Source organism: Lytechinus variegatus, chromosome 4 (assembly GCF_018143015.1).
Source record: "Lytechinus variegatus isolate NC3 chromosome 4, Lvar_3.0, whole genome shotgun sequence".
NCBI classification, from domain to species: Eukaryota; Metazoa; Echinodermata; class Echinoidea; order Temnopleuroida; family Toxopneustidae; genus Lytechinus; species Lytechinus variegatus.
This window is the reverse complement of record NC_054743.1, coordinates 64,783,126-64,800,227: the sequence shown is the minus strand read 5'-3', so window position 1 is coordinate 64,800,227 and position 17,102 is coordinate 64,783,126. Positions and strand designations below refer to the sequence as shown.

At 39.0% G+C, this 17,102-nt stretch overlaps 1 protein-coding gene across 3 annotated transcripts; it reads left to right on the top strand.

Moving 5' to 3' along the window:
• The first annotated feature begins 362 nt into the window (after positions 1-362).
• Positions 363-16,881, top strand: LOC121414543 (tubby-related protein 4-like). 3 transcript variants are annotated; one of them, XM_041607754.1, is made up of 11 exons: positions 363-524; positions 4,848-5,022; positions 6,189-6,320; positions 7,096-7,229; positions 7,892-8,116; positions 8,880-8,934; positions 9,663-9,839; positions 10,523-10,743; positions 12,385-12,628; positions 13,166-14,388; positions 15,470-16,881. In XM_041607754.1, exons 1-11 carry the CDS (start codon positions 396-398, stop codon positions 15,590-15,592), a joined length of 2,838 nt encoding a protein of 945 aa, XP_041463688.1. In that variant the 5' UTR covers positions 363-395; the 3' UTR covers positions 15,593-16,881. The 3 variants fall into 3 exon arrangements, with proteins under 3 accessions (XP_041463688.1, XP_041463687.1, XP_041463686.1); XM_041607753.1 differs by having other exon boundaries at positions 6,192-6,320; positions 7,093-7,229; positions 15,470-16,880; XM_041607752.1 differs by having other exon boundaries at positions 7,093-7,229; positions 15,470-16,880.
• Positions 16,882-17,102: the final 221 nt, after the last annotated feature.

The following is a 17,102-nucleotide window of genomic DNA, read 5'->3' as shown; positions in this document are numbered from 1 at the left end:
CCCAACAGGTGATACTGGACAATATTTTATGTTCTGAAGAGTCACGCTGTTGCATCATATTATTGTCATCAAATTTGGTACCCACAGGCAAAATGTGGGCAGGGTCATTGTCGCCATGATAATTGTATTTATTTGTCAAATTTCTGTGTGAGCTGTATATATATTGCAATGACGGATGACGCGGTGGGTTCGGGGGATACATATGCTCGGCTGCGCGACCTGCCGAGCATCTCTAGTTAGTATGTTTTTACATATTGTTATTGTCATTATTATTTTTGTTGTTAGTATTATCATTAATATTTTTACTATGGTTATTATTATCATCATCATTGTTATTATTCCTTTTCTTTTTTTGTTGGCAGGTAAGTGATTTCTCCTGGAGTCATGATGGCCGAATGGCTCTGATCTGCTATAAGGATGGCTTCGTTCTCGTAGGCTCTGTGACCGGTCAACGCTATTGGTCATCTCTGCTTGACCTGGATGCTAAGCTGCTATGTGGGGCATGGGCACCGGATGATAAACAGGTAGGCATGACTTTATGTATGACCGAGCAATCAATCAAGAATGGCATCTAAATTAAAAAGATGAGTTGAATACCTAGGGAAGTCACTTCCCTAGGTATTCAACTCATCTTTTTAATTTTCCTGGAATACCCATCCCCCGGGATCATTTTCATGAATATTTTTCTGGTCAGTCATCACTGACAAATGTTATAAGCTACTGAAATCCTTACATCTGTGTGGTTGAAAGCAATTTAACAATAAAAAAAAAGTTGGTGCATGAACTCCTGTGGTCAAAATGTGCTAAAGAGTGATATTTTCATTATACCTCAAGACTGCATTGAAATTCATTAGAGGCAACTCTGAAATATAGTTTATTCAGAAAGTGATATCTTAAAGTTATTTTTAAAAAAAATTCTCTAAAAATCCCTGCTATATATTGTGAGTACTGTTGTGCACCTGCACTTTTTATTCAGCAACCACATAGCCACAATTGATTGAAGAGCCATTGAAATGAAATTAATCATAATATAATAATATAATAAGCATAATATAATGTATCTTACAATACAGAAGCTTTATATGACCGAGGATTGCCATTCTTTTATGTCTCTTATTTTCATACCGCTTATATTGAAAAATGTCCAATGCTGATGGGTGCTTTTGTCACAGTGCACCAAATTGACGCCTGTTGCCATGGTTATCCATGCTATTTTATTCATGAGTCCACTGTTTTGAATTAATGAGCCCACTGCTAAAATAGTGGACTCATGAGTAAAATAGCGTACTTAACCATGGCAACAGGTGTCAATTTGGCGCATTGTGACAAAAGCGCGCATCAGCATTGGACACTTTTCAGTATACGCGGTAAATAAGCGTGTGTGTTTGGCATCCTCTGTCATATATGCTTATGTTCCCTGATTATTGATATCTGATAAATACCTGAATTATTATGATTATTTTGGTGTGTGTATACTGTACGAAACATTCTCTTTTTAATCATTGCTGAAGCTCCCAGCTTGCCTATAGAGTATATGCATACAGTCTTTAGGTGTCCGAGTTACGAAGAACGTCAATAAGTCCTTTCACACCTTCCAAATAAGGAAAACATACCTTGTGGTATTCCAGATTTAATTTAAATCTTCACAGAGAGTTTTAAAGTCAAATTTATATAAACCTGAAGTGCAACATTAAATCATACTCTTATGTTACGTTCTTCATACTTTTTTTAGTTCGTGCTTGATTATGTTTTATTAATTTGTATTTGTAAACTATTCATTTCATATTTGTATTTTTTCCATATTATGTCAGTCTCCGGACTGTTTTACAATGTCTTTGAAACCATATCAAATTGAATATGAATATGAATCAACTATTTCTCTTAATTCTAATTCTAATACAAACAATATCCTTTCAATAAAACATATTGGCAATATGATTCTGAAATCTGTTTATTTTTTGTTTTAATACAAAGTATTAACCCGTCTTGGTTGGAAATAATAATACCAACATGCTTATATAGAGCATATCACTGCCAAATGCGTCCCTATGCGCTTAATTGGATATTATTACCCTGGCTTCAGTCTCGCAGCCTTTTACAGCATGATGGCATTTCAAGGAATAAATTCCTGCCAGGTACCCATTTACCTCACCTGGGTAGAGTGCAGCACAATGTGGATGAATTTCTTGCCGAAGGAAATCACGCCATGGCTGGGATTCGAACCCACGACCCTCTGTTTCAAAGTACGAAGACTAATCCACTGGGCCACAACGCTCCACATAGCAATGTCTTTGAAACCATATTAAATTGAATATGAATATGAATCAACTTTTTCTCTCAATTCAAATTCTAATACAAACAATATCCTTTCAATAAAACATCTTAGTAATATGATTCTGTAATCTGTTTATTGTTTGTTTTAATACAAAGTATTAACCCATCTGGGTCGGAAATGTACAACATACATATTGTATAAGTCGGTAATGAAAATAATGGCATATCTGTTGCCTGTACAAAAGTCAAGGGTATTTTTTTTTATTTGGAAGGTGTGAAAGCTTCTAACATTTGCAGACTGTACTAACCCTGGAGTAGAAAACGTATCAGATATCTACCTGCTTGCTTGTTTGTTTGCCATATTTTGATGACAAATAGAGCGGAATCGCATTTCCCAGCTTCGTACCTGGGAAGAAGACAAATCTGGGAAAGGGGATTTGTCGGAGAGTAACACAATTTTGACCAAAATCACTCTGCCTTCTCTACTGAAAAGCAGAGGAAAGAGATGATGAGTTTCATATATACATCATCTTTCTTTTTTTTGGTGGGGGGCAGGGTCTCTTCTCTTTTTCCTTGTTCAGGGAAGAGGGAAGGGTCTTTTATTTTCATTTTAGGATACTTTTCAATGTCTACAACTTAAATGTTTAACATATATATATTTTTATTATTTTTTTTGTATTTTTGTTTGTATTTTTCCTTTATATGGCTGTTGTCTTTAATACTCATTTTCACCCCCCCCCCCCCGCCCAGCACACAAACTCACACACTCACTTTCTACCTTTCTCTCTCTCTCTCTCTCTCTCCCCATTGACTCCTCCCATTTTATCCATGGTTTATCAACCCAATCTGTTTTTTATAAAGTCTCCGTAGAGCAGAAATCCATTTTAATGGAGTATCTTCGCCAGATATTAACCAATCTATTGTGATCAGCCTTACATCTTCATAAGGTTATTTGAGCGATAAAATCCTTGGGGCATTTATTATGTGACGTTGCCTAGCAACATCATCCATGCGTTCAATTTATGTGTTTTCGATTTGAGGAAAACATATCTAGAACCTTTTAATTGCAGTATTTTAAAGTATTTTAACCTTATTATTATCACGGTAAATTCTCATCATTTAAAATGGCACTTTCCTGTGTTACTGAATTGCTTTGTGATGGAATATTAATTACCAAGGGTTTCGTGGTGTCTGTATAGTTATTGGCCCGTAGTCTAAAGTTGTTGTGTAAGTATGGACAGCCAATTGTTACATAAATCACTAACAGTAGACATGTCATATTTCAGCTCATTTGGCTCTCCAATCATTCGTATTTGTCTATAGGAAGGGTAGATAGATAATTGTCGTCACCATTGATGAATCAGGACAGAGCACAGTAAACATAAGAAACATACAACTTAATAAAAATTTTGATACATTTGGCTTCCCATACTGTCTTAAACCACAACTTTAAACCTGTCTTCAGAATACGGGCCATTGAATTTTATGTGTAGTAAGACTAAAGTTTGATCAGAGGAAGCTGTCATTTGAAAACAGTCATTGTACTTTTCTTATTGCTATAGGTAATTACTTCTTATTCAGATTTCTTTTTTTTTCTTAATTTTTTTTTAAATTTCATCTGTTAACACACACACTCCATCCCCCACCCTTGAGCCCAAACTCTCCTCTTTCATTTCACATCTCTCTTTCTGCCCCTCTCCCAATTTCTTCCCCCCCCCCTCTGCCCCAAGCTCCCCTATTTCATTTTTTTATCACTTTTATGCCCCTCTTCTAATATCTTCCATTCTCCAACCCCAAACTCTCCTTTTTAAAGGGCAAGTCCATGTTGTTGATTTGAAAAAAAGTGACAAATCCAACAAGCATTACACTTTATTGTATCAAAGTTGAATTTAGCAAAGAAAGACATGACATTTTTAAGTTTCGCTTAATTTCCCAAAACAGGTTATCATGTATGACCATTTTGTTTGGTATGCTAATGAGGGGACTGATGACATCACCCACTCATTTTTTTTTTGTCATGAATTTGGAATATTTTTATTGTCCCCACATTTTCCAGTGAAACAGTTTTATTCCTCCATGAATATTTGGTATTGCCATTGCTTTAACATTTCATGGTTCTGTCAAGTTGGTTCTTAATGTCATATGAGTAAAAATTTCATAACTTTCTTATTTCACATCCAAATTGGATGAAATTTTTATTTAGTGTTAGGCCTGTGCTTGTTTGGTTTTTCTCTATTTATTCAAATCAACATTTTTCTGGAGTGGACTTGACCTTTGATTTTCTCTCATTCTATATATGTATCCCCACACTCCCTCTGTCGTCCCCCCCTCTCTCGTTAACAATTTGTTCTCAAGTATCACTTAGGTCCTCCTTCGTCCTTTTTGGTAATCCGAAAAATACATTTCATATACATCCCATCATCATCTCTACAAGTCGGCCTCAGAATGAAAAAAAAGTAAACAAGAAAAGGAAACCGAAGTAGAATTATTGTTCTAACCTCTTTTCCCACTCTCATTCTCTCCCTCCCTCTCTCCCTCTCTTTCTCTCTCTCGCTCTCTTATTTCCAACCAAGGTTTTGTTAGGTACGTCCAAGGGGGAAATCGTCGTGATGGATATCCACGGTGCCTTGGTGACTCAGTGTAACCTAGCAACGGAGCGCCCCCTCAAGGCGCTGCTCTGGTCCTCAGAGAAATTTCGGATGGTTAACATCGGGGACTGCGAAGGGGACGAGCGAAAGAAGAGGAAAGGTAACTGGGCGTGTCATGGGATGAAGCACGGGGGGAAATGGTTTCACGGTAAATAGGACGTTGGTAAATGGACTGTAATTTAATTGCCATATCCATCTTATGGACTTGTCTTCCATTGGCGAAGTGGATTGCTTCCGCCAAACCAGCACTTTGCATGTATTTTTCGCACTTGAGTTTTCTTGTGAGTTTTTGACGCTAATTAATCTGATCTGTGTAGACTGAGAGCATACAATCAAACGTCTGTTCTAGAACTATGAGAAGACAAAAATATCAAATTTTGTTTATACTCTTATTATAACAGATTAATATTTTAAAGAATTGCCCAATTAGCATCAACAGATATCTCTATGAATCGATTTTGATAATCCATTTAAGTAGGCAATGATAAAGCGGGATTAGAACAACAACAAAACAAGATGATTACCCGGTATTTCATGGAATTACCCAATGCGCATGAGCAGAAAAAGGTAATTTGAGATAAACCGTGAAGTTGGCTTTCAAATTCACTGACATAGGCATTTGTGATTTGATGATTATTCATGTATTCCTTTCAAAATGCTCATTTTATCACATCCTAGCTGAAGAGTAATGAACAGAGCCTTTATAATCACTGGTATTTGACAGTAACGTAAACAATAGTCAAGTGTGCCAAAGGCAGACAATAAAACAGATATCCAAACTTTATCCCTGATGTACTATTCTAGTCACCTGGTCTATACAATGCCTTTTGTTCTTAGAATTTGAATGCTCTAGGTAAAGTTTGCGCAACATCTACATTTGAAAATGATAGTGCTCATCCTAATGAAAAATCGCAAAGGTCATTTGAGAAAAGTTGATCATGAGCTAACCATGAACTGACTTACAGAGGTAAGACTGTACCATGGAGTTTTCTAAATTGTAGGCTTAGAAAATTGATCTACTCAAGTAGGCAGTGATGAGCAGAAAACAAACAAGAACTAAAAGATTGTCATGATTAATCCATAGAGTTGCCCAGTAGAGGTGTGACTTTAAACGCTTATAGATTCATTTTATGACATTTGCCCCCCCCCCCCAGTAAGCAGTGAATCAACAATAAAAAGGTTGATTATTTCATGGAATTACCCAATGGAGGTATGATGGTAACACTAATAGAGATTTTTTCTTTGTATTTCATTCGCCGACCCAAGTAGGCAGTGACAAGCGGAATCGTAATAAGAGGAAGAGTCCAGTGATGGCTGTAGACCTGGGTGACGGCGAGATCCAGCTGATGAAAAGTCATGATGATCTCACTCCTATATGCGTCAAGACTGGAATGACCGGTAGGTTTCTTAGGGTATGGCTATATGCACAGCTATTTGTAATGTCCAGATAAATCTACTTTTGCTCCTTAAAAATTGACAGTAGTAGGACTATAGGCACCACTTTTTCTACGAGTCATCAACATTGAAATCTTAACTAGGGTCTAGTTTTGAAATGTCATTATTACTTAAGAAGCATGTGGACCTAGTTCATCAAGCAGAGTGCTACATAAGCACTTGCCCGATTGCCCGGGGCAAGTACAAGTTAGAGTCGGGCAAGTAGGGCAAGCAAAATTCTTACAGTAGAATGACCAAAATTAGGGTCGAATATATGATATGATATTGACCCAAATTTTGGTCATGGCAGGCAAGATAAAATTACTTTGGAAAAAAAATGTAATAACAAGGTAGATCAGTTCAAGTCAAAAGAGAGAAAAAGGTCAATGGTTTATAAAACCGCAAAACTTTCTTTTGAAGAGGTAAAACAAAAGATTTTATTGTGCGAGTGAAATAGATTTTGGGGCAAGTATATTCCAACAATTTAAAAATGTACTTGCCTGACTAGGAAAGTGCTTCTAAAACTTTATGTAGCACCCTGCATGAAGTATCCCTGATCATCTTTCATGAGTCACATGACCAAGATCAAATGCCATTTAGGGTCGGTGAACTTTGATCATCTTCCTCAACCAATGTAGTGTTTGAAATGTCTTAATAATGTGGGTAATGTATAGACCTAGATGACAGCAGAATGATTGTACTGACATCTTACTTGTTATTTCTTTGCCATATAAAGCAGCTGTAAAGATGGAGTGGAGTGGTTGCGGGGGCTTCCTGGCCGTGGGTGGCACGCAACCTGTTGAGAGTATCAGTGCCGTCAAGTTCTACGATACCACGGGACATCTACGCTTCACCCTCAATATTCCATCTCAGGTATGACCAGGGGTGTGAGAGTTCAGATTTTTATCTGATTTCAGATTTTTTTTGTTTTGATTTTCAGCTTAATTTCAGCTTTTTTTGGCTTTCCTCTGTACAAAAAGAATGGGAGCTCGTTCTATTTCAGACTTTTTCACCACTCCTCACCTTTTTTCAGATCTTTTTATTTGTGACCACTCACACCCCTGGGTATGACCAAAAAGTCTTTGAAGGATTTTGTGTTTCGTATGATGCCTGTATGATGAGTGGCACTGACATGTGTCATCCTTTTTAGATATTAAACAAGAAATAAAAATAATATAGAACTCAAAATGATTGTTTTGGATTCTTGTTTCTCGTAGAATAAATTTGTACTTGCTCTATCAAAGAAGGAAAAGTTAACATTCATTGAAAGTTTTTGCTCTTGACTGCCGATTACATTTTTGCATACAAAATTCCCCCTGAAATCATAATGAATCAAATATGATTGTAAATGGTCCCTTTTTTGGCAAATATTTCCGGATATTTGCCTATGAATAGTTTGATAATGTAAAATACTTGAATATTACTTGTGTTATTTTGAAATTCTATTTTGGTAAATGCAAAAGTATGCCCATCATAAATAGGGTTCACTTTGTAACTGTTTTTTCTCTCGTTCCTCTTGCCTTGTTCGTTTTCAGAGACCACTCTCGGCGTTGACTTGGGGTCACAACGACCAGCGACTCTTTGTTGCATGCGGCTCCATCCTCCACGTGGCATGGATCGAGAAGGGCGTGGCCCCTCTGCAGGTGCTATGTCGGGAGGTGATCACTCCTCTCACCAATGAGGAGAAGCTGATCACCAAACTTCCCTTGCCTCTAAGACTCAGAAATTATGTCTCTGAGAGATTGTCTCTCACGATAAAGGTATGTGTTACTTAAGTTTTGGAGCAAACTTTATTTGCATGGAAATATTTTAACACCATAGAAGTGGAGTATATATTTTATATATATATATAACGTGGGGCGTTGTGGCCCAGTGGATTAGTCTTCGGACTTTGAAACAGAGCGTCGTTGGTTCGAATCCCAGCCATGGCATAATTTCCTTCAGCAAGAAACTGATCCACAGTGTGCTGCACTCAACCCAGGTGAGGTAAATGGGTACCGATAGGAAGTAATTCCTCAAAAAGCTGTGTGCGCTATGAACGCCTAGCTTGGCCGGGTAATGTAGGAGCGCCTTGAGCACCTAACAAGGTGGATATGTGCGCAATATAAATACCCTATATTATATTATTATTATTATTATTTTTGCCCAGTGGTGTCCAACCACACACAAAAAAATTTCTTGTTTATCCATTCAGTGCATGTGAATTTCCTCTCTCAGTTTAATACAATTTTCAGCTTACCTGACAAATTCAGTAATGATAGTTCTTTTTGTACCGTGTATGAATTTGAAAGTTCATTGTTAATGCTGTACCTTTTTGAATTTACACTATTTCTTTCATGACACTTAAAAGAATAAACCGTGATGATAATGATGGTGGTGGTGTAGGTGATGATATTGATGATGATGAGGAGGAGGATGATGGTGATGATGATGATGATGATGGTGATGATGGTGATGATGGTGATGATAGTAATGTTATATTATTCATGAAACCAACATCTACATGTATTCCATCTCATACAGGGATGCATTCCAGATCCAGCCAAACTCCGAGAGTTTGTCAGTCAACCACCTCCAGGTAAGAAATAAACCCGGGGAGCATTTCAAGAAACAAATAGCAGTGATTTTTTTGCTGACTATAGTTGTAAGCTACTGAAATGCTTCCATCTGATTAGCTAAGAATAAATTAGTGAACATCACAAATTAGATGCTTCATTGAATGCTCCCGTTGAAAGCATTTTAGAAACGATGAAACATTTCATGATGCAAAATATTTTTGCCGAGGTTCATTTTACATAGTCCCATGCATACATTTGTATGCAGTGCATGTGACAATTGTTATAAGCAACTTAATGTCATTATTGTGATTCCAAACTCTCAGAACATATATGTACTAATACTTCATGCATTATAATCAACATTACTAATATTATTTGAAGCTTCTTCCACAATCGATCTCCCAAAATGAAATTAAAAGTATCATGAACTGAAATAATAATAATGAAATAATGCCTTTTAAGGAATATGGTCTTTTGTTAAATCGATTGGAACATAAAGGCATTGTGTAGTTATTCTGACTTATCTTTCAATAAAATGGCAGTGGGTTCAAATCCAAGCCATGGCATGTTTTCCTTCAGCAAGAAATTTATCCACATTGTGCTGCACTCAACCCAGGTGCGGTGACTTGGTGCAGGCATTATCAATTCCTCCAGTGCACTGGAAGTGGCAGTAGAATACATCTACGTAGACAGAGCTATATTAATGCCAAAAATTATCGTTAAATACCACGTTCACTCTTTTGCGTAGGCAATGAAAGACTGCACTGCACGATGGTACGGACAGAGTTCGACTCAAGAACCGGTAGTCCATGTTTCACCCTCTTTCTGGAGTTCCTAGGAGGACTTGTCCCCCTTCTGAAGGGGAGAAGGATAAGCAAGCTTAGACCGGAGTTTGTGATCTACGATCCCAAGACAATACCAAAGAGTAAGTCCTCTGGGAGATATTGTTTGTCATTTTGTTGTATGAATTTTTTTTCTTTGTGGGGGGGACTTGATTGACGACGTGCAGTAGAATTGAAAATGCATTAATGGATGTAGCATTGTGCATTAGGTACTTAGCATAACTTGGCTTTCATTTGGTATTATTCAGTTCTTGCAGCCAACTACAAATGGGGCTCTAATATTAGGAATGACATTACTATACAGCAAATAGAACAAAAAATGATTTTAAGTGTCTAAGTAGCAAGACTATAGAGTGAGCGAATTTATTGGCACATGTATGAAGTGGTATTCTTGCAAACCTATTGCGTTGGGGAGAGCAAAAATAAAATATTTCAGGAATGGGTCATGCTTGCATCATACACTCAGCAATGGACAAGCACGGGTCGATTGCATTCTGTAGCTCTGCTCACAAAGTGTAGGGAAAGTTCAAGTCACACTCATATTGTCATAGATTTATGATTCCTAATTTTATATCGATTGCAATGTGAGTTTGATTGAATATATCTCATCTTTTTGTTAGAATGGGCCCAGAATAGAAGAAAAGGGAAGAGGAGAAAGAGGGGGATGAAGAGAAGACATTGTCTGTTGTTGAGCCCAGCCCTTATCCTGTCAGTCCTTGCTCTTGTTAGCTCAACACTCCAATTCACAATCATTTTCATCTTGCAGGTAATGAGGACGATGCCGGCGTCCCAACCTTCATGAGTTCAGACGACAGCTCGTGCTCGGACGACAGCGATGAGGATCTGATGTGCAACATGCGACGCAAGACGGACAACCGCAACAGCAGCAGTAGTCCCAAGCCTAGGGAAAGTACACAAAGTGCATCAGACTCGCCAAGACTGAAGGAGAAGGAATTTGATAGCTTGTTTCTAGATAGTTTACCTGAAGTAAGTCACCTAGCACCCATTACAGAAATGGTTGTGTTCGACCACAGCTATAGTATTGAGGCAAAAATCCAAAGCACATGGTTTTTAGTGGTTAAAAGTCAAGTTGCTTTTGATTATTGAAGTCGCTGATGATTTACATGGGCTGGTACTTCTTGAGCCTGTCCCATCATCATTGATTTCATTATTTCATCTATGATTCAATTTTGTGATTTCATTCTACCATTTGATTCTATAATTTGGTGTCATGCAATTTCATCATTTGATTTCATTCCATGATTTCATTTATGATATGAATTACTGATGTCACTCATTTATTTCATTATTTGATTTTATTGTCTCACCTGCATAGCAGAGTGAGACTATAGGCGCCGCTTTTCCGACGGCGGCGGCGGCGTCAACATCAAATCTTAACCTTAGGTTAAGTTTTTGAAATGACATCATAACTTAGAAAGTATATGGACCTAGTTCATGAAACTTGGCCATAAGGTTAATCAAGTATTACTGAACATCCTATTAGAGTTTCATGTCACATGACTAAGGTCAAAGGTCATTTAGGGTCAATGAACTTAGACCATGTTGGAGGAATCAACATCAAAATCTTAACCTGAGGTTAAGTTTTTGAAATGTCACCATAACTTAGAAAATATATGGACCTAGTTCATGAAACTTGGACATAAGGTTAATCAAGTATCACTGAACATCCTGTATGAGTTTCATGTCACATGACCAAGGTCATTTAGGGTCAATGAACTTTGGCCGAATTGGGGGTATCTGTTGAATTCCCATCATAACTTTGAAAGTTTATGGATCTGATTCATGAAACTTGGACATAATAGTAATCAAGCATCACTGAACATTTTGTGCAAGTTTCAGGTCTCATGATTAAGGTCAAAGGTCATTTAGGGTCAATGAACTTTGGCCGAATTGGGGTATCTGTTGAATTACCATAATAACTTTGAAAGTTTATTGGTCTAGTTCGTTAAACTTGGACATTAGAGTAATCAAGTATCACTGAACATCCTGTGCGCATTTCAGGTCACATGACCAAGGTCAAAGGTCAATGAACTTTGGCCGAATTGGGTGTATCTGTTGAATTACCATCATAACTTTGAAAGTTTATGGATCTGATTTATGAAACTTGGACATAAGAGTAATCAAGTATCACTGAACATCCTGTGCGAGTTTCAGGTCACATGATCAAGGTCAAAGGTCATGTAAGGTCAATGAACTTTGGCCATGTTGGGGTTTTTTGTTGAATAACCATCATATCTCTGTAAGTTTATTGGTCTAAAAGTGGACATAAGAGTAACCATGTATCACTGAACATCTTGTGCGAGTTAGAGTAGTTTTCAAAGTCAGCACTGCTGCTATATTGAACTGCGTGATGCAGGTGAGACGGCCAGAGGCATTCCACTTGTTCAATGATATCATTTTGTGATTTCATTTAGTGATGCCATTCCATTCAATGAATTAATTTCTCCTTTTCACATGAACGAAACCTAAAAATTAAAGGAAGCAGGCGTTCATTCTGTGATTTCATTTTGTGAATCTATTCTATGATTTGCATCTCGTGACCCTATTCTTTGATGCCATTCCCGATTTCATTCTTTGACCCAATCATCTTTGTTTGTTCTTACACAGCGCAATCCCCTGGTGGAAGTCACATCTAACATCTGGGGCACCAAGTTCAAGATCCATGGCCTGGCTGAATTCCTGCCAGCCAACCTTGGCCAGATCAACTACAGGACAAGCTTACTGCATCTACAACCGAGGCAGATGACCATTGCTCTGGTGGAACTCAAACCCGAGTTCCTGCGCAGTCGGCAGGAAGAGGACTCTGACTTCGATCCTAATGTCTTCAGTGAAGACGACGATGATGTTCAAGGTGAGGACTTTGTTGAAGAATGATAATTAGAGTCTTGAAATTCATCATTATTATTTGTTTGGCATCACATTTGCCTGGGAAGATATAAGCGAACTGATAAACTGTGGCCCTTATGTCTCTCCTGCCGATATTCCTGATTGGGGTTGTGCAGGTGGACCACTCCTACAGGGTTTCTTCCTAGTGTTTCATGAATAGGGCATTTGGTTCTTAACATGCCATTGTGGTGAATTTCCTCTACACAAGGGACTCCATTTAACATCATATCTGAGGGACAGTGGTTTCCTCTGTAACACAGCCTGTGTCTATGAAACAAGGGAGGGGCACATTAACACACAATGCAGGCTTTACATGCGCCAAACTATTTTGACTGAAGCAAGATTGTATTCAGGTTCAAGATAAAGACCATTTTTGGCAAAGACAGAGGGAGGCAAAAGATCTTTATCTTTTTTTAGCAATAAGTATTTTGAGTCCACCGGTTCTTCCAATATCCTAATTTCATCATCTTTCCTTTGTTTTTCTTTTCCTCTCCTTTACAAGATGTAGTGAAGAGTCCCCCTCTTGCCAAAGCAGCAGCAGCACCAATTGCCCCGATGACATCGACCAACAGGAGCTTCTCAGATACAGTAGATTCAAACAACCACAATCTCGTCAGTGAACTGACCCAACAAAGCAACGTTGAAAGTCAAACTGTTGACGAGGGAGAGACCGATTCCATTCCGCTTTTGGCAGAAACCACTCGCGAGGAATACGCTCAACAAGGCGCTATCCCAAAACAGAGACTGGTCTCACAAGGAAGGCGGAAGATCGAATCGGAATGTGGGACGACCAGCTTAGCCGGTGGTCGCACGGGACCGCTGGATGTTGTAACGGACGTTCGGTTGATGAACGGCGGAGCGGAAGCGCTAGACGAGGGAATTATCTTACCATCCGATGTACAAGGCGAGGAGGAGCTACAGACTGATTTGCCACGATGGGCGGACACAGCTCCAAGACATCCACGGCCAGGACATTTATGTGACGGTCCAGGTAGTAGTAGTCAGTCACCAAAGAAGATGGCTAGGAGAAGAGAACATTATGAATCAAATGGTCACGGGACGGTGAAAGACACCGATGTGACGTTAGCGAACGGTGTCAGACATGTAGCAATAATGAATGGTAGTCCTCAGATAGATAAAATACGTAGAGCACCTATAAGTGTGAATGAACCAGATCTTGACTCGTCAGAGCCAGCTAGGGCGCCCTCCCCCAAGCCTTGTGAAACACCGGTTGAGGATAAGGGGAAGGAGAAGAAACAAACAGTGTCGTCACCTCAGACAAAATCAAAGAGGTCCAAGTTAAAAGGAAAAAAAGCAGAAAATGGACAAGAAGGGGCATCATCTGAGAAGCAAGGATCTCCGAAACTCTCCGGAAGCACCCCGGAGAATTCCTCCGGGAAGAGTCGGAAGTCGTTACGCAAAGCGTGGTCCAACTCTGACCGCTCGCCCTCGAGGTCTCGCATGAAATCCCAGGGAGAGAACTCTGACAGTGAGGCGGAGAATCAAAATGCCAACGAGGCAGGGGATTCGTCGACGGCAAGCAGCGCTAAGTCGAGAAAAGCAAAACTGATGAAACAGTATGCTAACTGCAAATCCAAGGTGTTTGTGATGCATAACAAAGCTCCCTTGTGGAATGAGAATACACAGGTTTATCAACTGGACTTTGGCGGGAGAGTCACACAAGAATCAGCTAAGAATTTCCAAGTGGAGTTACATGGAAAACAGGTAGGACACAGAATCCTTTTTAGTACTTAATCTTTTTCAAGAAATTAAATGATGGTAGTATTGTATATTTCCAGAAATGATGATGTCTCTCTCTTACTTGTATTTTATAAATAGCCGATTATATCTGTATTGTGTGTCTAAAACAATAACACTTTACACTTATGAAATGGATACCATGTAAAAAGAAATATAGGGTTGTGGAATATACATGTGAGAAGGTTTTAGACTCATCTTTTCTGACACCTAAAAGTCAGAAAATAATTGATGACCACGGTGTAGTGGTCCACCTGCATTCCCCCTATCAGTTATATCGGGAGGAGAGACCTGCGGGTCATAGTGATTCAGTTTGCTTTTCGCCTCCCAGTCACAGGTGACGCCAAACAAATAATAATAATGATGTTTTTAGTGATCACTGCTCATTTTTGTAAAGGGTGTGGAATTAGGTTACGCAGGAATAGACCTTCCTATTTGTGAGAGGAAAGTCCTCTGGAGCTTATGGAATTGAAGATGATGAGAAAATTTTTGATCAGTTGTGATGGATTAGGTTTTGGTAGTAAATTTTTTTTTTGTCAGATTAACATTTTATGCATGAGTGAACGAGAATTGCATTTATTATTGCAGCATCGAAATTTTCCCCGGTAGACTCGATGGTGTGTTCCTTGGAGTCAGGGTGGGGGCGATGCAGGAAAGGTCTTGTTGATAATGTGGCGGGTATCTTGCATGTTGATTTTCATCATGACCATGCAATGACCCGAGGTCCTCAGCGTTAATTAGGCCTTAGTATAGCCCAACCTTTTTCGATCTAAAGCAAAGTAATATACAGTCAAACATGTCTTAGTGGCCACCTTTCTATAGCGAATACCTCTCTCTAGTGGCCAACAAAATTGTCGCCCATAGGAAAGGAATATGTAGTCTTCTATTAAGGCTGCCTGTCTCCAGTGGCCACTTTTTTTGTTTCCCCCTGGATTGATAGACAGGTTTTTTTCTGTACCATGAATACATTTCTAGGGTGTTATAAGATCACCAATTCACACAAATTCTCTTTTCTTGTTTTCTGCCCCGGTGTCCTTCCGCCCCACTGATCCAGGTGATGCAGTTCGGCAAGATAGATGGCCAGGCCTACACCTTGGATTTCCAGAGCCCCTTCTCGGCCATCCAGGCCTTCGCGATCGCTCTCGCAAACGTGACGCAGAGGCTGAAGTGAGGTGGCACTTGTGTGGATGCCTTGGTTTGCCCATCTTCCAAAGGCTCTTGCAATCTCACTGGAATCCAGGACCTACTGGTGACATGGACTAGGAACATCAACCTCCGGCAGGCCTGTATTGAGCCCATCATCCATTACACAGGCCTATGCAGTTACTCTTGCAGAAATGTGAGGTAGAGACAAAAGTAAGATGGCTTCAGTGGAACGTTGGCGAGATGACAAAAGCTTGGAAGAGCAAACTATTGTGTGTTAACAATGGTTTGACTCTCTAAATCTTTGTCTTATCAGATTGTTCCTCTCAGGCCCCCTGCAGTTTCCTTTGGAACTTTGGCCTACTAGTTAAACACAGACCTCCATTAGGTCCATTCCTGACCTCAGTCATTGGGTATCCTAACCCAGGCATGGGCCTACATGTATAACATGATAGCACTCAAATCTTTCATTATCACTTGTGTAGATATGCAGGGCATTAATTTGTTATCTTTAGGCCTTAGCAGTTCTTTGGATGCGGCTCGAAGACCAAAACGTGATGGGATCATCCTAAATGTACATGTAGCTTCAACCCTCAACCCTAGTGAAGTTTGGATTTTAATGCACTCTAGACCATCCAGGCTTTCGGAATACCTCATGCAAGTGTGGTCAGTGGTGAAAGTGATGCTGATCACGCTTTCATTGCTTGCAGATGCAGTAGAGAGCGAGTGTCTCTGGTTAAGCACTTGCATGTAGTCATCACTGTCCATAAAGATAAGACATCACTTGTAGATGCCGAGGGAGAAAAAAGGGTGCAAAATGAAGGAAGGTGCCAGGAGAAGCATGAGACTGCCATTGACAAACAAAGTAAATGTAGTTCAAAAGTTGACATGAGGTGTACACAGACCTGGGCTCCGTAACACAAAGGTTTGCAATCAATCGCTAAATACCAATGACCAATCAAGATCGTCGTTGCATGCGCACTCTGTTTAAAATACTGAATGGGAACCAATCAGTGAGGTTCTCTCATAATTGAAATTCATCGCAAACTTTCGTGTTACGGAGCCCTGGCTGTCTTTTCATAAGGCTGTTCTTGACTTAAAAGTAATTTTAGAAAAGACTTGAAAATAGAAAGCCATGTGTTATTCATACAATCTCTTTTAGGATTCCAAGTGTTGCTACTGATCGTTATTGAATCATGGCAAATGGATAACCAGAAGAGAGAAAAAAAATGATGATATTGATATTTATTCAGTGTTTTCGACAAAAGTTTCAAAGCGCTGCTTATACAAACGAAAGTGTGAATTACATGAGAATAATTACATGTACCAATGCGTGATAAATTATTACATATTTACAATTGTTTTTTTTTTAATTGAAACATAATAATATAATAATAATACATTATTGAATAATCTACAAATTGACAAAACATGTTTCATCATCTATAATCCTCTTGGGTGATTGAACATTGATAATATGCCTTGATTGCCCAAAGGCTCAAGGGTGGTTTATCACAATCATACTATTTTTTTTTGAG